The 24,921-nt window shown below is 37.0% G+C and overlaps 1 protein-coding gene and 1 long non-coding RNA gene across 3 annotated transcripts in view; one reads left to right on the top strand and one right to left on the bottom strand.

The window, feature by feature from the left end:
* The window catches only part of LOC135219821 (uncharacterized), a 150,598-nt gene extending 136,107 nt beyond the window's left edge, over positions 1-14,491 (top strand). Inside the window, exon 3 of the long non-coding RNA XR_010315515.1 lies at positions 14,397-14,491. This is a non-coding gene — a long non-coding RNA (uncharacterized LOC135219821). The remainder of the gene's footprint in view (positions 1-14,396) is intronic.
* Positions 1,963-14,630, bottom strand: LOC135219820 (uncharacterized). 2 transcript variants are annotated; one of them, XM_064256912.1, is made up of 5 exons: positions 14,436-14,630; positions 9,814-9,937; positions 8,345-8,626; positions 7,170-7,370; positions 1,963-2,774 (listed from the first exon to the last, which is right to left on the bottom strand). In XM_064256912.1, the coding sequence occupies exons 1-5, from the start codon at positions 14,628-14,630 to the stop codon at positions 2,647-2,649; spliced, it is 930 nt and encodes a 309-aa protein (XP_064112982.1). In that variant the 3' UTR covers positions 1,963-2,646. The 2 variants fall into 2 exon arrangements, with proteins under 2 accessions (XP_064112982.1, XP_064112983.1); XM_064256913.1 differs by lacking the exon at positions 7,170-7,370.
* Positions 14,631-24,921: the final 10,291 nt, after the last annotated feature.

Genomic DNA, 24,921 nt, shown 5'->3' with positions numbered 1-24,921 from the left:
CATTGCTCTTGTAATTATATAGAAAAAAATCTGTTGTAGTTCTGTGGGAACGTACAAAAATTTCGATGCCAGTTGATGAGCTTGCATAGGAGGAGGAATTCAGTGCTGCGCCACTCGGCCAAAAGGAGCTAATTCAAGAGCGGAAGACGCTGACTCCGTCTGCTGGAAACCTTACTCATTATTATGGCTCTGTCGTCAGCGGTAGCCTTAGCATTTGTTGCCATGCCAAATTGCAAGAGGTTTTCGCTACCTTTTATGGATTTAGATCGGCATACTGAACAAGAAATTGCAAGTGTGTGCGAGCTACTGCAAACACTACATACATGCGCGTTTATTGTGCATGTATATATAGATATATATATATATATATATATATATATATATATATATATATATATATATATATATTCTATCTTTGATATAATTGCTGAGCAACTATGATGCTGTGGACTTATGACTCTACCCCGCTTCAGAGTGAAAATAGTGTATATTATATATATATATATATATATATATATATATATATATATATATATATATATATATATATATATATATAAAGCATCATTGTCTTATTTAATAACCGTAAGAATGGTGTACGAAGGAATTTGAAAGAAACAGACTCATTTCGTTGTATTGGAAATTTTCGCTCAAATTAGATTACATATCTTAGATGAAGTCATTGACTGACGTTCCCTTTGGGTAGAATGATAGACATCTTTGATAAATATGAACCAGACGCAACTGTCAACGAAGCTCTCATGATCTCATTCATTATTAACCTGCTTGGTTGAAGGCAGGTAATCACGTATCACAGTAATGGTCGTTTTTAAATTAAAATTTGTATAAACTTGTTTTTTCTAATATTTTAGCTTATATCACATGAGAACAGAACAAACAAACAAACAAACACACACACACACACACACACACACACACACACACATATATATATATATATATATATATATATATATATATATATATATATATATATATATATATATATATATGTAATAAAATTCTAGTACATAAAGATTTTTGGTATACATAAATCTTGTTACACAATGTTATGGAAAATCTGACGTAGGTTATTTTATTGTGGCTTTTTCCGGTATTGAAATTGACTTTGAAAATTAATTTTGAAATACGAATTTTATTGAAATGAGATCGAAGGTGTTGCTGCAAAAAGAACAACGAAAACTGAAGTATTTTCAGCAACACTTATGCTGTTACTCATTTATCAGGGCCAGATATATTTGTTCACTTGTTTTTCTGCTTCAGGTAATTGTGGTCGGGACTAATTAATCGAGGCCCTATTTGCTGGTGTTCTTGTGAATGCACCATTTGTCGTAATATTCGAATCTTCAGAAATCTATTTCCTACCGTCTTCAGGTTCTTGTCAGGGAGTCGTTAGAACTCCAGAGGAACAGAGTAGGTCAAGGACATATATATTGAGGTGGCGCATATGGTGGTTTCAGCATAACCTTATTTCTTTTCTGTAGTGGGCTGCTTTCCCTGTCTATTGGATCTTTGGTCCTGTACTATCTTGCCTTTCTAAAGCTCAAGCAGCTGAAATGAAAGCCCTAAGACTCATAAAAGGTGTAACAAGACTAGATAGGCTACGAAATGAAGACATTAGAAGAGAACTGGGAGTGGAGGGGATACTAGATTTTGTGGAGAGACGACAGCTTAGATGGTTTGGACACACCAAAAGAATGGAGGAGGAGCGATATCCTATAAGGTTTTTGGAATGGACACCGGAAGGAAGGAGACCGGTAGGAAGACCAAAAATGAGATGGCTACAAAACATAGAGAGAGGAGTAGAGAGGAGAGGCTCTAGTTTGCGGGAAGTTGATGAGATGAGGCTCTATGATGATCGCCAAGAATGGAGACTGTTCCTGAAGCAGGACGACTGACAGGCCTGGAGGCCTACCTGGCGTCTGGGGAGAAAGGTGAGAAATCTTATGTTAAAATTAATTTTCCTATGGTGTTCCTGTTATACATTTACATGCCGTTGTCCATTCTGGTAAGGTGTTGAAGGGAATATGGAAGATGCCTGTTGTAGAACTGCGGATTCGGACTACCCAACCTTGACCATGTGTATTGTATAATTGATTGCAGATGTTTTTCTTTCGGGGGCTGCTGTGTTATTTTAGGGCAACATTTAATCATATTACCTCTGCTATAGTGACCATATAATCAATATTCTGAAACCTATTTGTGCCATAACCTTCTTGCCTTCTTGGGTTCTATAATTTGACCGTACAGGCAGAGCATTTACTGTATTCATTATTAACTTGGTGTTAGAATTGATTCATTTTATTATTAAGTTTTCCGCTCTTTTCCTTTATTTATTGTTCTGATTTATCTCATACATAGCGTAACCTTACAATTAGTTCACGGCCCTTTGGCTTGTCCCATAAGACATAATTAGTACAAGTGTATCGTGTCTATAGAAATTGACTTTACCAATACAGGGAATTCAACTTCTCGCACACACTTCTCAAAATTGTATCATGTCAACACAGGATAAATCATCAATAGATCGACCTACAAAGTCATTATTTCCTAAAAGTCTTTGTCCGAAAAATAGTGACTTAAAACTAGACAGACAGATCTTCTTTTCCAAGCACTCTGATGCTTTCAGGATATGGTCATGATCGGGTTGGTGTATGTGTTTTTCTCGTAGTCAGCGGCATCCTCAATTTCGTATCGAAGGCACAATGCATAGACGTACACCCCAGTGGCCAGGCCAATAAGCATTAGGAAACCTTGAAAAAAAAGCAATCATGAAATTAGTGAATAATGAACAAATGTATATAGACTTCGCTAAGTTCGGTGAAAATTTCATTGCATTTAAGGCATTTTTTCCTGTTACCAAGTTGATTGTTTATCATCATAATATAACATATTAAAGGAGTGGGTGTGGGAAAGGGGTGAAATGTAAAAATAATTGAAAACGACAGATAATTAGTGTCTTATCCAGAGTTTTTGAGGTTGCTGAGATGAATAGTGACACTCCCAATGCCCATCACGTCCAAGGTCAGCCCTGGTGGGGTGGGGGTGGAAAGGGATGACATATAAAAATAACTGAAAACGACAGATATTAGTGTCTAATCCATAGTTTTCAAGGTTGCCGAGATGAATAATGACACTCCTAATACCTGTGAAGTCCAAAACAGATATAAGTGTCTAATCAATAGTTTTTGAAGCCTTTAGATACATAGTGATGGGTTACTTGTAAAAAAACCAAAACTGACAAATATTAGTGTCTAATCCATGGTTGATGAGGTCACTGAGATGAATAGTGACACTCCTAAAGCTCTTTTTAAGTCCAAATTCGGCTCCCGATAGGAAGGTTTGGGGGGGGGGGAGGGTGAGAAGTTGTGGGAAGGGATGACATGTAAAAATAACTGAAAACAACAGATATTAGTGTCTGATTCATAGTCTTCAAGGTTGTTGAGATGAATAGTGACACTCCCAATGTCCTTCAAGTCTAATTTCAGCTCCAACAGGGAGAATGTGTGGGAAGATGTCGGCATCTAAAAATAACTGAAATCTACAGATATTAGTGTCTAATTCATAGTTTTCGAGGTTGTTGAGATGAATAGTGACACTCCTGATGCCGTTAAAGTCCAAGTTCAGTCCTATAGGAAGGGTGTGTGTGTGTGTGTGTGTGTGTGTGTGAGAAATTATGAAGAATAAAATGTCAAAAATGCTGGGCAATATAACTGAAGTAACTACCTTAACAGGAGAGAGAGAGAGAGAGAGAGGGGGGCCGAGGAGAGAGAGAGAGGGAGAACGAGAGAGAGAGAGAGAGAGAGAGAGAGAGAGAGAGAGAGAGAGAGAGAGAGAGAGAGTTTATTGGTTGTCATTCAGTTTTTCTGGGCAGCACTGGGTTGTTCAGCATGTGTGTGTATATATATATATATATATATATATATATATATATATATATATATATATTATATATAATAATATATATATACTTACGCAAGTACACTAAGAAACCAACCCCATGTGCATGTGTGTATATATATATATATATATACATACTATATGATACATACATACACACTACATATCTATATACTAATATATATATGTATGATATATAATATATATATATATATATATATATATATATTATACTATTATATATATACACACGTATGAGTACACTCGAAAACCAACCACGTGCAGAAATTTCCAAGTATATTTCTACATCCCCATTGGTTTTCATATAATTACACGGTGCCATTTGTAACGTTTCAACCTTTTTGTGCCCACAACTCTCGCATCTATTTTATGCTTAACTATGTACTGCCTTATTTTGGTTCCCAATCATTCCAGCACCTTTTCCACATTTATTTGACATGTACTTTCGTCCCAGAGCTTTTAAATTTTTCACTTTTTGAACAAACTCTCGTCTTCCATATCTTCTTATGACCACAGCAACTCGATGCTCTCTATCAATTAACCATTGGTTTGTTGCATTCTATTTTCTCACGCTTTCACCTGTGTTGGTTCACACAAATACTACTCGAACACATGAAGAAGAGTAGTTAAACAGTACCTTTTTACATTTTGTTTTTCTCCCCAGTTTTATGATTCACATCTCATTCCTATCGTTTAATAAACTTAGAAACTGGTTTTCTGCAGGTGTACATTAATTTTACTTTATTTTAAAATTTTTTTGAGTTTGGTGTGGTTTTAAAGATTTGAGATGTTATTGACCAGTTTAAATAATGATACCATTATGCATAAAAATATGAAACAACGCGTTTTCCTGTGTTCACATATGCATTGCTCTGATCATGGATTTTATGCATTTATACGCGTATAAATGGTTTGTTAATGGATTTATGTATTTTTAGTTAACAGTGCCTGCGTGCTTCTGCATTGTACTTCTTGCTCCGAATCCTATTCATTTTTGAGGTCAAGAAGTACTAACCCATACTCGCTCACTCACTCATGGTGAGCTCATGTATCTATACTCCCTTTTTTTTCCATCTGTCCACCCGCCTGTGGTGTTTGCTTGTGGTAACACTGCGTCCCGGGCTTTAGATAGTTACATTCAACTTACATTTCATACAGTAAATTATTAAAACACTTTTCAGTTTGAAACACCCAGATATCCTTTTATTTACCTAAAACTTACACATAGCGTAACTATCTAAAGCCCGGGACGCAGTGTTACCGTACGCAAACCACAGGCGGGTGGACAGATGAAGAAAAAAAAAAAAAAAAAAAAAACAGAGTATAACAAACCCTATTTGGGCAGGGGTAGTCTTCTTGACATCTGATGTTCGGCAAGGAGTTCAGTTTATGAGGTTGAATGCCTTATCCTGCTGCTAGACCACATTGTTACACAGGATGTTTGGGAATGATAAAATCATGTCTATTTTTCCTCAGCCTCATTATGTGGATATCTGTGACGGTATGCGCAATTCAGGCCACATTTATCCCCGTAATAGATAGCTGTATTTTTTCTTGTACCCTGCTGTGCTTGTTCTCATATTTCTTATATTCTGATGGGTGAGGAAGGTGTTTAGTCTCCAGACTAAGCTTGGACTGCTGAACAGGCTTGGGGAAAGGTGTTCTCGTGCACTTGTTTGCGCCTAGTACAACCTACCTAAGATAATGCGCACTGTGACAATGCAGATTTGAAAGACAAGCTGAGGGCCTTTGTAGGGCAGAGTGTTATGCTTGGCCCAAGTTTAAGTAAACGAATTGAGCCCCTTTTAGGTGGTGGTGTCAGCAGTGTTCAGCACTGCAATGATTCGTGATATCAAATTGAAGTTTCCGGCTGAAATGTTCATGCTGATTCCAAACTTCCAAAACAAGCTCTTCAGGATCAACTATTTTCATGGTCTTATGAATTATAAAACTATGGCAAACTTTTGGACTCATCAGGAAAAGGTATGGATTAATTTAGGAAGAATTACATAGAATAGGTCACTAAGCATAACACTCATGGTTCCCAAACCTGTGTCACAGACAAATCTGTTTTTTTACCAATCTGTGCTTACTGATATACTTGGATTGAAGAGTTGGAAATATTACCTGGCCGAAGTTTTAGCAAGCTACGGTAGCAAAAGGAGATTTATAATATCGCAAGTTGTAAAATTATTCCCAGAGAGAGAGAGAGAGGAGAGAGACTTGGTGTTTATTCTCTGTTGTAAGTTTCAGTGCTTTTAGGATGTTGATGACCAGCAGTAGTGCATGCGTAGATATGAAATATACTTCCAGTGTTTCAGTAAAGTACGTTTACAATTTTAAGAAACAATAAGTTTTGATGGTTAAAAAAAATCACATACACTTCCGATAAAGCGAAGAGCATTGATGGGGCCCCCCCCCATCAATGCGGAAGGAAAAAAGCTTGAATTACAGTTTCTTGTATAAAGTAATACCAGCTCTACCTGTGCTGACATTAATGTAACTTGACTATATAGGAGGATGTACTACTTGCGCGCTATTGCTTTCTGTCAGCCCGCAACGTTTGTTTACGAAATGTTTCTACGATAGAAAATGGAGACTTATTGTACCATAGAAAATAGCTAGAGTAGACCAGGATTGGCGGTAAGCTAACCTAGACTACAGTGGGCAGCCTTCACCTGCATTTCATTCACTATTATTGCTGTTTGCCCAAGCGTTTATGATTTTCATTCATTAAGTATGTTCAGTAATTTACCATACAGTACAATATTAATTGGTTGTTCGTGGTGATACTTGATGGTAATAAACCAATAACAATGATATATTGTCATAATAACCACGAGGGAGATATCGGTCAAGTTCAACGTTATTTTGCTCTTCTACAAATTCAGTTTATTTATTGTATTGGTGTGTGCGTGTACAAGGCATGCTGTAGATTGCAATATGAAGCAGTTGCTGCTGTTTTTCCGGCTTTATGATCAACCTTATAATCAGACCTAACCTCATTGGACGCAAAGAAGTGAGCGATTACTAATTAGCCATTCCTTAATTAATGATGTCTTTCAGAAATTGGGGAAAAATAGAGTACCTTTGATAGATACTCATGCGAGCGTCACCTTCTCTGTCCACTTTGACAAGGCCAATATACTACATGGAACCGTAGATAAAAATAACTGAATGAAAATGTGCAGCACAAAGTGTTGCACCGCGTTATATGAGGTTCCTACCTCCCAAAACCTCCATGACGATGCAGACGGTCATGGTGCGGTGGTCGTCAGGGTATGCCGACACCCACGTGATGAGGAATGTGGTGATGACGCTGATGCCCACGTAGAAGAACGAGAGGCAGGCGATGACGGAGGCCTTCAGCAGCGGATATCCGTCGATGGGAGCATTCGGGTCTGGGAGGTAGACCGTCGCCGTCTTCCCTGATTCCGAGAACAGAGAATGAAGTTGTCAAGCTTCTTAACGGCAAAGAAAATGTACGAACAATTCTTCTTCCCAAAGACTGAATGCATTTAGCGCCAACCCTCGTCTTATAGCCAGGGTGGTGTCGAATCCTACTAAGTAAGAGGACGCTCCTCATTCCTTTCCTTTGAAAGTGACCTAAGGGTTCAGTGGAAAACGTTTCCGAAAACTCTCGGAAATAGAGAAGTTATGATGTTATTGTTGCCATGGCAATATACAGAGCTGGCAAATGTCAACAACACGATCTATGATCATAGTTTTGCCAAAGACAGATTGGCTCATCTTGTGATGACTATCCTCTCAACTCTTAAAGTTCACATTATTTGAGAATTTGCATGGATGGGTGTCCAGAATTCAAACTAACATTGACTACTCTTTTAGTTTGGGTTAGAATTTCCTGGATGACAATTATTCACAGATAAACTGATATAAAATGAAATTTTACTTATTTAATTGTTAAAAATATGAAATGAAATATAATTTTATATCACATAAATTTTTGAACTAAACATATTTCTGCATCTGAGAGGAACTTCATGATAATCACGTGTTTCTTGCAGTAAGAAAATTTGAAATCACATTTTCATGGAATAGAATTTAGACACAAATGATATAATGGTCCAAATTGTTAATGTATTTTTATGCGACAATTGCGTGTAACTAAAATGGTTTAATCATTATTTATAAAGAGCAGATGATTTTGCAACTTTGCAATAGATTTATTGTTTATTAACCTTGCAGAATTTGTTTTATTGCTTATTTTCAATTAAAAATACATATATGTATAATGGGAATGAATAATATAATTGTGAAATGACTTTGTTTACAACGTTCCAGTAAGCATTATTGTACGCAAATGGTAAGGCAAATGAAGCAAGAGGTCTGGAACGAAGTGGCCCCAGCGAAAGGCTGAAGAACCTACATACGTACTCACCATCCCTTCCTGTGCAGCCGTATTTAAGCGTCATGCCCCTCGTAAACTGCAGCACGGTTGGGCTTTGGCGACTGTGCCCTGCTCTTATTCTGGCTCTTTCGATGACGTCCAAGGGCGCCATGACTTCCATGGGCTGTTCCAGGTGGCTGAGGGACACAAGGGCTGGGCCCCCTCCCTCACCCATGGCCAGCTTTCGAGCGTAGTGAGAGACAGCCAGTTCTTGACTTCGGCAGAAGCCGATGACTTTCGTGTACAAGATGGCCGAAATCGCCGACAACGTCACTGAAATTTTTGATTCTTTTAAAGCAGAAGACAAAGCTGACTTTGATATATAGGGAAACAATGTGTTCTTTATGTTAACAGGAAGATGCGTAGCCGATGGATTCCTGAACATCTCTCAGGATCTAGAGAATATTTACATCATGCCACAGGAAAATACTAAAACAATAAAAGCACAGGAAAAGCCTTTCACTATTAAATTGTGGTTGCGTGTTGCAATTTTCTTGCCTGTCTTAAGACGGTGTTTGTGTTAAATGAACTCCATTTAGGCTACTTGTTTAGACATTTATTCAGTCGCAAACTACAGTCCGTCAGACATAGCAGGCCAGGGCGGGGAGAGGCGTTGTAGGGTTAAGCACATAATGGCCGACTTATCGTTCTATGTTGTGTTTCAGTATTAGATTACAATAATTTTGAAAAGTTCAGTTTAATGAGTGGAAGATATTGAAAATTTTTCAATAAAAAACTTGGCAACGTTTTTAATGGATTTTCTAAAATAACTTAAACAGTCGGTGGTAGTTGAAGGAAAGCTAAATATTGGGGAAATGTCACCACCCTACAGAGACCGGGTGATCTTAAGTTTATATGCGAATAGCGGGTTCTGTAGATTATTATTCTGCCTTATTGGTGCTACATGATAGAGGAATTGCGCACAGCTTTTCAGATAAATTGTTAAGTGCCTGTCTCTTCAATTATATGGCATATCAGAATAGTGAACATTTTTGTCATATTGACTATATACCCATGTCCACGAACATAGAAAGTGTTGTCATGAAACCCTTGACCGGGACAAGTCGTATGATAAAGTCATCCCAAGGCATCTGTTCATTTTATAGTGAATGTCAAGGTATTGTTAAGATATTATGCTGTAAACTAAATTTTGAATTCATGGCTTCTTTTTCTTTCTTCAAGTCTTACCTATTTCAAGATCAATAGCGCGAAGAAATCTTTCCATAAATAGGTATCATAAGGGGATACGAATAATTGGATAATAATTTGGAATGAGGGTTCATCATACGAAGAATCATATGGGAATATCTTGTCTAGATGACCCACCGTAACATAAAGCGTACTTTACACAGAACATGAAAATTTAATATGAATTTTGTCTTGCGAAAAATTTATCATGTGAAACTCAGACAAGCCTTACAAAAATATGAATGAAAAGAGAAGCTTTGCTGAATCCTTACCACCAACTGTGATCATTCCAGCTGCTGTATTAATACATGCGGTGTATCCTGGGTTGACCAGAAGGGACACGATGCCCCCAAATGCCACGACGCTCCAGGCTGCGATGCCCAGCCCAGTCGCTGACTGCGGTGGAAGACAACCATAGGAGGAAGGCGAACGGGTTGGAAAGCTCAGTAGATTAATTATAATTATACACATGTGGCCGTCTCGTGTTAGAGACCATTTTCAGTAGCTTTACGCTGAATGTTTTTATTAGAATACAAAAGCTGAAGTTGAGAACAAATATTATCATTATTCTGTCTGTGAATTTTTTTTTCTCCTCCCAAAGAGGGGAAACCCCAATTGTGACTTAATATCCTGCAAAAATGACCCTTTGTATAAGATCATCAGTTAAGTCAAATTGATTAGTTTACTGTACGAGATTTTGTATTTGAACTACCATTTATTTTATATATATAATATAAATAGTGTATATATATATATATATATATATATATATATATATATATATATATATATATATATATATATATATATATATATATATATATATATATATATATATTATTATATTGCTACCGTCAAAATGCATATTTCCCTTCTTTGAAATGTCATGTGGGATTGTGTAACATTTTTTCAGATTTCTAGATAGCTTACAGTTAGGATGTTTTAAAATGTGTGTTCAGATTTCGCATTATATATTGAAAAGAATATATATTATAACGTAGAACGTAAAAAGAGAGAGATTTTCTTTGTCCGTTCGAAGCTATGATTGTTTCCCCTTTTATGTCAACACTGTAAGATTAGAAGGTCTGCGAGATCCGTTTGCTTTCCTAAATCTGTCAACGTGTTTTGATAAGCGTGCTCAAATCTTCATTTGCGTTTTGGGGAATCTGTCATCGTACGTGATAAGACTTCTCCTTCGTGTTGATCGAGTAGAGTACGTCTATTTTTTTTAACAGACTGGACTCGTACGCGTATGTCTTTGATCAAAGCCACGTGGGGATTGCACATTTTTTATGTGAAGTTGCATCAGAGTTCGAAGCTACTGGAAGCATTCGTGCCAAATACGTTTTGTGTCATCTGCCCTGTCCAGTTTCCATAAAGGAAGAAGATTTCATTACATCTTAGAACCGCGAGGCGAAAACATTCTCTCTCTCTCTCTCTCTCTCTCTCTCTCTCTCTCTCTCTCTCTCCCATCGCATACCTCTTTACTTAAAGTAACGTAACGTAAATTGGTCACTCGTAACGTTTTAGAATTTCATATTTGATATTTCGTAGAGTTTGTTTAGTGTTATTTGGTTTTTTTGTGGAATCTGAACAAACATTGTTTCGTAACGGCGCCTGGTTTTTGTGAAAGTGTATAAAACAAGACTGCAGCAAAGAAAGAAGTTGGTATACCAAAAAGGTAACGTGTGTTATATTTTTATTAGTTGCAACTAATAACGGTTAGGTAATAACTAATAACTAATAATGGATAGGAATTGTGGTTAACTAATAACGGATAGGAACTGTGGTTAACTAATAACAGATGGTTGTGAAGGTTTGGTAAAAACTGATGGTTACAATGTTTTGAGTGAAAAAGATTTACTCTTTTACACATTGCTGATTTTTTTGAACTTGTGTTTGTTCCACTGTTTGTGCACTTGTTCATTTTCTTATTGAAGTGTGCCTTTTTATTTTATATTTTCATTTGCATTCACAATTTAATTGACTTAGTTATTTTCATTGCTTAATCATTGCACATTTAATTAAATTTAACATTTGTGAATTAATTTGCATTTACTTAGAATTCTTTTCAAGTTTTGTTGTTGTTTAGCACTTGTGAATTAATTTCAAATTTTCAATTATTGCCTAACACTTTTGAATTTCAATTGAATTAATTTTGTGATAAATTAATTTTGATTTAATTTTACTTAATTTGATTCAAGAATTAATTAAACTTTCCTTTGTTTTCAAGTAACAGTAATTTTCCCTGATATTGTGAATTTTACTTATAAATTTTGAATTTAATAATAAATTTTTGTATTTAGAATTTTTATAAGTGTTTTTATTTTTATACCAGAATATTTGCATTTGATTATATTTATATTAGGTAGAGAAAACATAGAGTGGTAATTGATTTGCTTTCCTTCAATTTACTTGAAGTGACTTAGAACCAGGGAAGTACTTAGACTTCTGAAATCAGGGAAATACTTAGACTTTTAAAGTTGTTGATGGAGTGATGCCCTTTGATTAATTTAATTATTACAAGATTACCTCACACCTGTTTTGATGAACTTAGTCCTGATTTTCTGCAATACTGGTAAGTGTTAAGGGATCACTGTTGCCTTTAGAGTATTCAGTAGTTTATTACATGTTATGAGGGATTTCAGGTGTCTCGGTTTTTTTGGTGAGGTCAATAAGTTTGATGAATGTTAACCAGATACTTGGCACTTCGTCACAATATATATATATATATATATATATATATATAATATATATAGATATATGTATTTATATATATATATATATATATATATATATACATTATATATATATATATATATTGTGACGAGTGCCAAGTATCTGGTTACTACACTTACCATTCATTAATTGTTAACTCAACAAACAGCCAGACACCTAAAACCTCATCACAGGTACTAAAAGGACTGAATACTCTAAAGGCAACAGTGATCCCTTAAACAACTTACCAGTATTGCAGAAAATCAGACTAAGTTCATCAAAATAGGTGTGAGGTAATCTTGTAAGTAATTAAGTTAATCAAAGGGCATCACTCCATCAACAACTTTAAAAGTCTAAGTATTTCCCTGATTTCAGAAGTCTAAGTACTTCCCTGGTTCTAAGTCACTTCAAGTAAATTGAAGGAAAACAGATCAATTACCACTGTATGTTTCTACGTAACTTCAATATTTTTATATACTCAAAATTATAAGTGAAATTCACAATATCAGGGAAAATGACTGTTACTTGAAAACAAAGCAAATTTTAATTTAAATTCCTTGGAATCAATTAAGTAAAATTAAATTAAAAAGTTAAGTTATAACAAAATTCAAGAAAATTAAGTCAATCAAAACTTTCCCCCCCCCCCAAAGTGTTAGGCAATAATTGAAAAATTTGGTAAAATTTAATTTCACAAGTGCTAAACAACAATAAAACTTGAAAGAATTCTAAGTAAATACAAATAATTCACAAGTGTTAAATTTAATTAAATGTGCAATGATTAAGCAATGAAAATAACTAGGTTAATTAAATTGTGAATGCAAATGAAAACACAGAAAAATGTGGAAAATATCAAAATTGCAAAAAGTATCAATCACAAAGAATATAAAATAAAAAAGACACACTTCAATAATAAAATGGATAAATGCACTTCAAATGAAAAAAAAAAATTTGCAATGTACAAAAATGTAAATTTCACCAAACCATTGTAACTGTTAGTTATTAGTTGCAACTAATAAAAATATAACACACTTTACCTTGGTATACCAACTTCTTTCTTCAACAAATTCACCAATTCACACTTATTTCTCAAATGAAAATGAAAGGCGCCGTTACACTTGTACAATGTTTGCTCAGATTCCACAAAAAGCACTAAATAATGCTAAATAACTCTAAGAAATATCAAATGTGAAATCTACAAGTTATGAGCGACCAATTTATGTTATGTTAATATAATCTCAAGTATGTCACGAGAGAGAGAGAGAGAGAGAGAGGGAGGGAGATGTCTGAACGCAATGCGGTTCTAGGTAACAATGAAAAACTCTTCCCTACGAAAGCTGGACAGTGGAGATGGCACAAAATGTTTTGGGCAATGAGAAAGATGATGCAATTCTTTCTAGAAGCTTCTAATAGTTACGTAACTTTACAGAAAAATCGTGAAATCTGCACGTGGTTTCGGCAAAGACGTACGCGTATGAAACGAGTCATGACATTGCTCAACAAAGACACATACCCGATCGAAGCAAAAGTCCCTATCAGACGTGATGACAGATCAGGAAAACAAATGGAGATCTCGAGTTCCTCTTATCTATAGGCGATGACATATTTGTGGAAACAATCTCTAGCTTGGAACGGACAAATATAATCTCTCTCTCTTTCTTGACATTCTACAGTATATATATTCTTTTTAAATTATATTATGCAAAATCTGAACACACATTTTAAACATTCTATTACTCTAACTAGCTAAGGAATCTGAAAAATGATGCAAAATTCTATATATAACATTTTATACAGTCAAGGAGAAGATATATGCATTTTGAAAGTAGCAACATATAATATATATATATATATATATATATATATATATATATATATATATATATATATATATATATATTGTGTGTGTGTGTGTCATAGAGTGGAGCTGTGATAGAATGTTCATTAGTGTGTGAGAAGTTGGTTGGTGTAATCGAGTAAGGGAGCGTCTGTTAGGAGAGGGTTGGCCGAACGTATGAAGATTGTCCAATTATAAATGTAGAAAGAAAGGCGTGTTCTATTGAAAATCTCAGTGACCAGGCGGTATGGATGTAAAGGTAAAGCTAATAATTCTCTCTCTCTCTCTCTCTCTCTCTCTCAGATAGACAAGATGAATATTGTAGTCACCTGTTTTTCTTACCGTAAGTCCTCTTTTGATGACCCAGTATTTGGCCACACACATGTCCTTGACCTCGGAGCCTAAGCCGACGTATTCCGTATTTGGGTTCACTGGGCTCGCGATGTTGAGGACTCTTGCATGTGGCTCTCTCAGATGGAGCGGCTCTACGTCGTCTGCTGTAGGATGCACACCGCTCATGGAGATTTCGACCCTCATTTCTTTCCTATCACTGATCAGTTCAGTTTCTGAATAAAGTGGAGAATTCTCTGGATGCGAGGTCCAAACAAAATGCTGTGGAAGATAGAAGAAAAATTACCCATCTTGTGAAGCTAAATGTACATTGAAAATGTGTAACAATTTCACGAAAGTACAAGAAGCTTGGTCTTTCATTTTCTCCTTATATACTTATATATATATATATATATATATATATATATATATATATATACATATATATATATATATATATATATATATATACTATATATAATGTGCTTCCTTTAAATTATATGTATATGTGTGTGTAGGTGTTTGTTTGTAATAACAACCCATTTCCTGTGACTGGTTGTGGCTCCATATATTGATAAAAATCACAGTCACTGCCCCATTTTTACAGAAATCTGAATCATGGGTGAACCCCTTATACAGAAAACTGTGTACGTTAACCTCACGCACCTTCACAATAGGCTCACCTCAGCCCTGCAAACACAGTAAGTCATTCACCCGGGTTGCTCGAGCTCTCTTGCTTCTTGGTTATTGAGGTCAGCTGTACCAATGCGCCTTCGTCATTTATTCAGGAAATTTCAAGTCTTCTCCTCCTCCCAAATTCGGATATTTCTCGATACATTCTCAGTCCCAACCTGTCGTCCTCCACATTCTCACACCCCAGCGCATCTCGTGCAGCAAATGCTACACAAACAAAAGGTCTCGGCAGCTTCAACTTCTTTTTTGAAACATTTGCTCTTCAAATCTCTCAAAAGAGGCCAGCTTTGGCTTAGCCACAATGTCTCCTCTAGGTCGTCCTCGCTCCTCACACACCCTGCTACTTCATTGTTTTAGACCTTAGGTTTGCTCACTTTGCTTTCAGCTTTCTCCCATAGCAAAGACCTACAAATTGTAATACAAGTTTCCGCAGTTTCTCTACACTGTCCCCAATGAATATTGTATCTTTTGCAAAGGTCACCCTTTCCCCATACCTTCCAGTGCCCTGTTTCTTACGCCACAACTTTGCCCCAGCATCTAATTTCTTTCTGTGACTTTTCGCAACCATGAAGATGACCATAGAGCGTACCCCACCCTTCTCTCAGATCAATTTGGCACAAAACCAGTGCTGTAACTGCTAAATAATCTAACACCCACTTCACTTTCATTACAATAAGAAAACAATTTTAGATTGCTCTCACCTTACACCATTTACGCCTTACGGTATATCTCCATCCACTCTACTATAAGCTTTTCGTGAGACCATTTACTACGTCGTATACAGCGTTTTACTTTTGACTCTGAAAGTTCTCCATAACATTTTCATAATAGACTCTTGATCCACATACCCTCTATCTCGTGTAAACCCTCAATCGCAATGTTTCCCCCTATCAGCTCTTTGGTCACTTGCCTCACTTTCTCAGATTTCATAATCCTTGTCAGTTGGACAGAAAATTACAGGTAATTAGAAGTAATCTCCAATAAAACTACAGGAGAGGAAAACGTTAGGAATTGCATTTAAACGACGTGTTATAAGACTACCACTTATCACTGTTATTCCTGATAATATCCTCTGACATCCTGCTTTGTTCTCTTAACCTAGTGTTATTCTGGATACATATTGTAGTATTCTTGATATTTTATCTTGTGATCAGTATAATTTATCCGTAAACTAGTATTTATCTCCAGTTAAGATATCAATAGGTTTAATACCTTTATTCTACGAAGTGTATATTAGTAATTGGGAAATATTTCCTTGGTACTAATTTTACAAAGACATCAGTATTTGTTTATCTTTATTTTTTTCCCAATTTTTGCTGCGTGTATTCCTACACATAATTCCAGAGGAATCTCCTGCTTAAGTATCAACTAATGTACTTAGGAGTATATATTCATTTACATAATATCAGACATTTTTTCCTCCTAATCAAGCAATACTACATACGTAATTAAATGTACAACTCGATATGGATCCTTGGAAGCAAGAGGTTGGAGCCCTGATCTGTTATGTTCATGTTCGAACTTATTTTTTTGTGTGAATGTTTTGGGGATGATCAGCACCCTTTGTATCAGTGCTGTTCTGCTCAGGTGGTGTCTAGCTCCTCTACCAGATAATACCAGCGTTTGTTGTGCCTAGATATTTTGTTGGTTTTATTTATTCGCTGCTGGTTCAGTTGTGGGGATATGGGGATATACCAGTAAATACCTTCAATGTTGTTTGTAGGTTTTGAGAGGCGACCTGATATTGTATTTGGTTTTATGGTATTGCCATGCTTTGATTGTGTATATATGTTTTTTACATATTTGCATCCTAAATTATTGATGTATATGGCTTATGCTGAAATATAGTTATTATTATTATTATTATTATTATTTTTTTTTTTTTTTTTTTTTTTTTTTTTTTTATTTTTTTTTTTTTTTTTTTTTTTTTTTTTTTTTTTTTTTTTTTTGCTTATTCACAGTCCTCCAATTCGACTGGGTGGTATTTATAGTGTGGGGTTCCGGGTTGCATCCTGCCTCCTTAGGAGTCCATCACTTTCTTACTGTGTGTGCCGTTTCTAGGATCACACTCTTCTGCATGAGTCCTGGAGCTACTTCAGCTCTAGTTTTTTCTAGATTCTTTTTCAGGGATCTTGGATCGTGCCTAGTGCTCCTATGATTATGGGTACGATTTCCACTGGCATATTCCATATCCTTCTTATTTCTATTTTTCAGATCTTGATACTTATCCATTTTTTCCCTCTCTTTCTCTTCAACTCTGGTGTCCCATGGTATTGCGACATCAATGAGTGATACTTTCTTCTTGACTTTGTCAATCAACGTCACGTCTGGTCTGTTTGCACGTATCACCCTATCCGTTCTGATACCATAGTCCCAGAGGATCTTTGCCTGATCGTTTTCTATCACTCCTTCAGGTTGGTGCTCGTACCACTTATTACTGCAAGGTAGCTGATGTTTCTTGCACAGGCTCCAGTGGAGGGCTTTTGCCACTGAATCATGCCTCTTTTTGTACTGGTTCTGTGCAAGCGACCGGGCATTCACTTGCTTATGTGGTTTATGGTTTCATTTTTCGTATTGCACTTCCTACATATGGGAGAGATGTTATTTCCGTCTATCATACTTTGAACATATCTGGTTCTTAGGGCCTGATTCTTGTGCCGCTGTTATCATTCCTTCAGTTTCCTTCTTTAGCTCTCCCCTCTGTAGCCATTGCCAATTGTCATCGCTGGCTAGTTCTTTAGTCTGTCTCATGTATTGTCCGTGCATTGGTTTGTTGTGCAGTTCCTCTGTTCTTTCTGTCCTTTCTCCTGTCTCTGTATATTTCTGGGTCTTCGTCTACTTTTATTAGTCCTTCTTTCCATGCACTCTTTTAGCCACTCGTCTTCACTGGTTTTTCAGATATGCCCAGTGCTCTGTTTTCGATGTTGACGCAGTCCTCTATACTTAGTAGTCCTCTCCCTCCTCCTTTCGTGTTATGTATAGTCTGTCCGTATTTGCTCTTGGGTGTAGTGCTTTGTGTATTGTCATTTGTTTCCTGGTTTTCTGATCTATGCTGCGGAGTTCTGCCTTCGTCCATTCCACTATTCCTGCGCTGTATCTGATTACTGGCACTGCCCCATGTGTTATGGGCTTTTTTTTTTATCATATTTCCAGGCGTTGAGTTTTGACTTGAGTATCGCCTTGAGTCTCTGCATATATTCGTTTCCTGATCGTGTCCTTCATCTCTTGGTGATTTATATCTCCTCCTTCCATTATTCCCAGGTATTTGTATCCTGTCTCATCTATGTGTTTGATGTAGCTCCCATCTGGTAGCTTTATCCCTTCAGTTCTCGTTACTTTGCCGTTTTTGTATGTTGACTAAGGCGCATTTTCTATTCCAAACTCCATCCTGATGTCCCCAGAAAAATACTTACAGTCTGGATTAGGGTATCTATTTCCTTGATGCTCTTACCATACAGCTTGATGTCGTCCATGAACATCAGATGGTTGATTTTGTTGCCTCTTTCTTGAGTTGGTACCCGTCATCCATCTTCTGTAGTACTTTTGTCATGGGAATCATGGCTACTACGAAGAGTAGTGGGGACAGTGAGTCGCCCTGGAAGATCCCTCTCCTGATATTAACCTCTGCTAGTCTTATTCCAGAGCTTGTAAGTATTGTATTCCAGTTGCGCATTGTACTTTTTGAGGAAGCTGATGGTATTTTCCTCTGCCCCATATATTTTCAGGCATTCTATTAGCCATGTGTGTGGTATCATGTCGAAGGCTTTCTTATAGTCTATCCATGCCATGCTTAGGTTGGTTTTCCTTCTCCTACTGTTCTTCATTACCATTTTGTCTATCAGGAGCTGGTCTTTTGTGCCCCTACACTTCCTTCTGCAGCCTTTCTGTTGGTGGGGGATGGTGTTTGTCTCCTCTAGGTAGTTGTATAGCCTTTCACTGATGATACCTGTTAGTAACTTCCACATTATTGGTAGGCAGGTGATAGGCCTGTAGTTACTGGCTATATTTCCCTTACTCTTGTCTTTTTGTACTAAGGATGTTCTTCCTGTGGTCATCCATTTGGGTGCTTGGTGATTTGAGATACAATGCTGGAGTTGTTCTGCTATTATTATTATTATTATTATTATTATTATTATTATTATTATTATTATTTTATTTTTATTTTTATTTTTGTCTATCACAGTCCTCCAATTCGACCGGGTGGTATTTATAGTGTGGGGTCCCAGGTTGCATCCTGCCTCCTTAGGAGTCCATCACTTTTCTTACTATGTGTGTCGTTTCTTGGATCACACTTTTCTGTATTAGTCCTGGAGCTACTTCAGCCTCTAGTTTTTCTAGATTCCTTTTCAGGGATCTTGGGACCATGCCTAGAGTTCCTATGATTATGGGTACAATTTCCACTTGCATATCCCATATCCTTCTTATTTCTATTTTCAGGTCTTGATACTTATCCATTTTTTCCCTCTCTCTCTCTCTTCAACTCTGGTGTCCTATGGTATTGCGACATCAATGAGTGATACTTTCTTCTTGATTTTTTCCATCAACGTCACGTCTATTTGCACGTATCACCCTATCTGTTCTGATACCATAGTCCCAGAGGATCTTTACCTGATCGTTTTCTATCACTCCTTCAGGTTGGTGCTCGTACCACTTATTACTGCAAGGTAGCTGATGTTTCTTGGACAGGCTCTAGTGGAGGGCTTTTGCCACTGAATCAGTCCTCTTTTTGTACTGGTTCTGTGCAAGTGCCGGACATTCGCTTGCTATGTGGTTTATGGTTTCATTTTTCGTATTGCACTTCCTATATATGGGAGAGATGTTATTTCCATCTATCGTTCTTTGAACATATCTGGTTCTTAGGGCCTGATCTTGTGCCGCTGTTATCATTCCTTCAGTTTCCTTCTTGAGCTCTCCCCTCTATAGCCATTGCCATGTGTCATCGCTGGCTAGTTCTTTAGTCTGTCTCATGTATTGTCCATGCATTGATTTGTTGTGCCAGTCCTCTGTACTGTTTGTCATTCTCCTGTCTCTGTATATTTCTGGGTCTTTGTCTACTTTTATCAATCCTTCTTCCCATGCACTCTTGAGCCACTCGTCTTCACTGGTTTTCAGATATTGCCCCAGTGCTCTGTTCTCGATGTTGACGCAGTCCTCTATACTTAGTAGTCCTCTCCCTCCTTCCTTTCGTGTCATGTATAGTCTGTCCGTATTTGGTCTTGGGTGTAGTGCTTTGTGTATTGTCATATGTTTCCTAGTTTTCTGGTCTATGCTGCGGAGTTCTGCCTTCGTCCATTCCACTATTCCTGCGCTGTATCTGATTACTGGCACTGCTCATGTGTTCATGGCTTTTATCATATTTCCGGCGTTGAGTTTTGACTTGAGTATCGCCTTGAGTCTCTGCATATATTCTTTCCAGATCGTGTCCTTCATCTCTTGTGTTTTATATCCCCTCCTTCCATTATTCCCAGGTATTTGTATCCCGTCTCATCTATGTGTTTGATGTTGCTCCCATCTGGTAGCTTTATCCCTTCAGTCCTAGTTACTTTGCCCTTTTGTATGTTGACTAAGGCGCATTTTTCTATTCCAAACTCCATCCTGATGTCCCCAGATACAATCCTTACAGTGTGGATAAGGGTATTTATTTTTTTGATGCGCTTACCATACAGCTTGATGTCGTCCATGAACATCAGATAATTCTGTTGCCTCACTTCTTGAGTTGGTATCCAGCATCCTTCTTCTTCTTCTTCTTCTTCTTCTCTTCTTCTTATTATTATTATTATTATTATTATTATTATTATTATTATTATTATTATTATTATTATTATTATTATAAATAAGCACTCCCTACTCTGAAGGTTTTGTTAATTATCATAATATATTTGTATGTGTTTTGACTTTCAATATTTAATATTACCATTGTTTCCACATACCACAGCTCACTAAATGTTTATCTCGCCAACGCTATCTTATCCGCTGTGGTATCGCGGTTTCCCCTTCCGTGATCACAATGTTATCGCCGTTTCTGCCTTCGAAATGTTTGTTGAAGCTCAGCTAATTCATGATAGGCTATGGCACAGCATTTTGCAACACATTTGTAATGAGAATCACTCCAGCCCTCATTGTAAAATTACTATATGTTAAAGGAATACAAGAATTAAGCAAAAGGGGGTAGACTGGCTCTCTCTCTCTCTCTCTCTCTCTCTCTCTCTCTCTCTCTCTCTCTCTCTCTCTCTCTCTCTCTCATACCATAGTGTTAACGTTAAGCTAGCATGGTCTAAATTAAAGAAGGATTTATTGTTCAAATCTGCTTACATTCATACATACATACATGCACACACACTAGCTGACCAACCCGGAGCTGCCCAGGAAATCTCTGAATGACAACTAATAAACTCTTTCTCTCTCTGCTCCCATTCCTGTTAAGATAGCATCAGTTACATTGCCCAGCATTTTTTGCATTTTATATTTCACCACTTCTCACCACTATTCCTATTGGGGCTGAACTTCCACTTGAAGAGCATTGGGAGTGTCTCTATTCATATCAGCAACCTCAAAAACTGTGAGTAAGACTCTTAATATCTGTCCAATTTGACATTTTATTTTTCACCCCATTCTCAACCCCCTCTCCTATCAGGGCTGAACTTGGACTACACTATTCATCTTAGTAACCTCAAAAACTATGGATTAACCACTAATATCTGCCATGTTCAGTTATTTTTACATGTCACCCCCCGCCCCCTTCCCACCCCCTCCCTATTGGGTATTCGGCTTGATAACTATTTTGAAGTAAAGCAATTAGCACCAATAGCCTAGTACAATTCAAATTTGAACTAAATCAGCCCAAAAATACGAAGTTTACATTCTTTGGGGGGTGGGGGTGTAGAGGTAATCATTTTTGAAGAAGGGTTATTTTTGTTGTTAAGAAAATCTAATTAGCCAATAAGAAATAAATAAGAAAATAGTTAATATGCCGGGTTGTGCGAGGTCTCTTGAAAGTTCAACGGAAATAAAAGCTTTAGGAAAGGAGAAAGAAAAGAGCAAAAGCTGAACCACTGTTTCGTTAATTCTCACTTTCATGAAAACCCCACTACGACATTCAGAAACTCCTTCTTCTTCTTCTTCTTCTTCTTCTTGGAAATCTCCCCGTTGTGTTTTGGTAGAAATATTGTAGCACGACCTCAAAGTCTGCTGACATCGTCATTTGGAAAATTAGCCTTTGTCATACAATTGTTATAAAACGCGTCGCGGATGGCTGATGAAGGTGAGCAGGTCGAAATAATGGCAATGAGCGCTTCACAATGTGTTACCATTATTGCTCTGCATTACTGAAAAGTTTGAAATACTCAACACACTGAAATGATTTGAAATATAATTATTCTTTGAGAAAACTTCAGGTTTACTTTTGCCTTCTTGTTCAGATTTTTTTCTTATGAAACAGAGGATTTTTAAGTTATTCATCGTAAATGAGCCTCGATTTCGAGTAGTTCCCCTTCCTTAATGTTTTTCCTTCAGAATTGATTTAGTTAAACCGTCGAGGGCTTACATTTAGAACAAAAAAGTGAAAGCATTTCTGCCCCCAAATCTTGGATTTTAAATCTAGATATTGTTTTGTGCTTGGGACATCTGGCAATATCACTCTCATTTATCTTGCATTAGTCATTTGGGGTTCAGTTGCACCTTTTGATAACTCTCTCTCTCTCTCTCTCTCTCTCTCTCTCTCTCTCTCTCTCTCTCTCTCTCTCTCTCTCTCTCTCTCTAATATCTTTGTTCTAATCTATATATCGGATGAGATGAAACTGGACCAGTAGCGTGGTCACTGGTTCAAGTAATCTTACTTATGATAAGAACCACTTGAGAGATGGTGATAACAAATTAAGTGTGACCATTGAGTGCATATGTTCTGCTGGATGCACTCTCTCTCCTCTCTCTCTCTCTCTCTCTCTCTCTCTCTCTCTCTCAAGCGAGAGGAAAAATGTTCCTTATAATTGTTTATTACCTTGAGATCATCTATGGTGAGAAAGTGACGTGTCTGGTATAAAAGTTGTGATGAGATGAGGCTAGAGAAACATCTCCGTATTTTCTGTTAACTCGAGATACATGACAACGAGACACCAGATAGATGTAAGTCGGATGGATGCGAAAAGTGTTGTCAGTGGAATGTCAAATGGTAAAGAGGATGGCAAAGGAACTTTCAAGAATCTGCAACCGGGCAGCGTGGAAAGCGAATGCAAAAAGAGTAAGGTTGTACAAATAAGTGGGAGCCAGAGAGATGAAGTGATGCTTGCTAGTTGGCCTTCGGCAGAATAGATATAATTCACTGACCTCGAATATCCTGGCTTCGCAACGACCATGGAAGTAATCATTGACTTATGAAGATATATTATGAGTTCATGTCACGTTAATGGTAGAATTGTTTGACGTGATTGCCTGGAAAGCATTCGTGCCCTGATGTGAAGCGTAGTTGGAGGAAGTGAAGGAGTGCATAGGAAAAGAATCTTTTTTTTAGAAGGATGTGAAATTCGAAAGTCGTAAAATCTCGAGCAAGACCAACAAAACGTCGTATTGATGGAGTAGCAAGTTATCCCCAAAACCTTGGCATCTCGGCAACATGAAGAGGGTTTGCAAGGTAGAGGTTGTTAGGCTGTACGCTCCACAATCTTCCGTACATTTTGAGATCTCTCAATAACTAAATAAATATCTCTACTAAATAAATATCTCAGATCCTGTGAGGTTTTTCTTTATGCAGGGAGTTATTGCGAGATGACTGTGAGACAGTAATGGCTATGTATTGAGAACTTGCACCATCGAAGGAGGGATAAGTCATGTTTTCATCAGTATAGATGTTGATACAATATGTAAAATCGTTCATTTGGCGACTCCCCTCCAAATCGAAAGGTTTTTGATTGATATCCATGAAAATATTATGATTTGGTGTCATGGTTGTATCATGTTCCACCCCAAGACTGGGTGCCATACATTTAGCAACCGCATTTAAAGTTACTCTGATGTGTATTCTACCTCAGTAGTACAATATTTACGTCTTGTTCTTTTTATATCCCAAATATATCGATATTCATTATTTAGGTTGGGTTTGAATGATCACAAGTCAACTGCTACAAAAGCAATTTTATGTAAGGAAATGAGAACAGGAAGAGAGGGATGTCCACTGGATCGGAAGTTTTATTTGTATCGCAGTTATGTGTGTGTGTGTGTGTGTGTGGAACAAAATGGAAGCAGATGGATTTATGTAACACCATTTTTATGGACCTTGCAAAGACCCATGGTTGCATAAACAGTTGGCCAACTTCTTGAGACATAAAGGGGAAGGATTTTAGAGAGACTGGACACAGGAGACAGTGACAAAAGATCTGTAACACAAGATAGGAAACTCGTTTGCATAGCGCCAGCCCTAACCAAAATCACTTTAAAATCTCACTTTGGTCATTTATTTTTTCAGTACTCCTTTCGTTTTAATTTTCAGATTTTTTCCCCTATTCCCGACACGGGTGCTGTTTAAGGATGACTTAAAGGTATATTCTAGATTAAATGATAAAGCAGATTCTAGGTAGTGTCTACACACAGCCAAGGAGTTTTTCAAACCTTAGTTTACGATGATGGTCATGGATTTAGTTATCTACTGGGGTACTACTGCTACAATAATATCAAGTTAAGACCCAGTGACGCAGAATTATAAAGAATTTCAGTAACATTGCGGTGTTGTTTTGGTGGCCCTTTTCTGTTTTAGTCGATTTTCTCAAGTCTTCATCCCCGTCTTCGCTGTAATAGGGTGCGAAACAATGAGTTA

This window comes from Macrobrachium nipponense, chromosome 1 (assembly GCF_015104395.2).
Source record: "Macrobrachium nipponense isolate FS-2020 chromosome 1, ASM1510439v2, whole genome shotgun sequence".
Classification (NCBI taxonomy): domain Eukaryota; kingdom Metazoa; phylum Arthropoda; class Malacostraca; order Decapoda; family Palaemonidae; genus Macrobrachium; species Macrobrachium nipponense.
This window is presented reverse-complemented; position numbering and strand designations above follow the sequence as displayed.

What these genes read in the sequence shown, in the direction of transcription:
- LOC135219820 (XM_064256912.1), bottom strand. Translation starts at nt 14,630, where the DNA reads ATGAGGGTCGAAATCTCCATGAGCGGTGTGCATCCTACAGCAGACGAC. An exon ending in TGGAATGATCACAGTTGGTG is followed by an intron (nt 8,627 to 9,813) that starts GTAAGGATTCAG and finishes CAAAAATTTCAG; the next exon opens with TGACGTTGTCGGCGATTTCG. An exon ending in CGTCATGGAGGTTTTGGGAG is followed by an intron (nt 2,775 to 7,169) that starts GTAGGAACCTCA and finishes TTTTTTTTCAAG; the next exon opens with GTTTCCTAATGCTTATTGGC.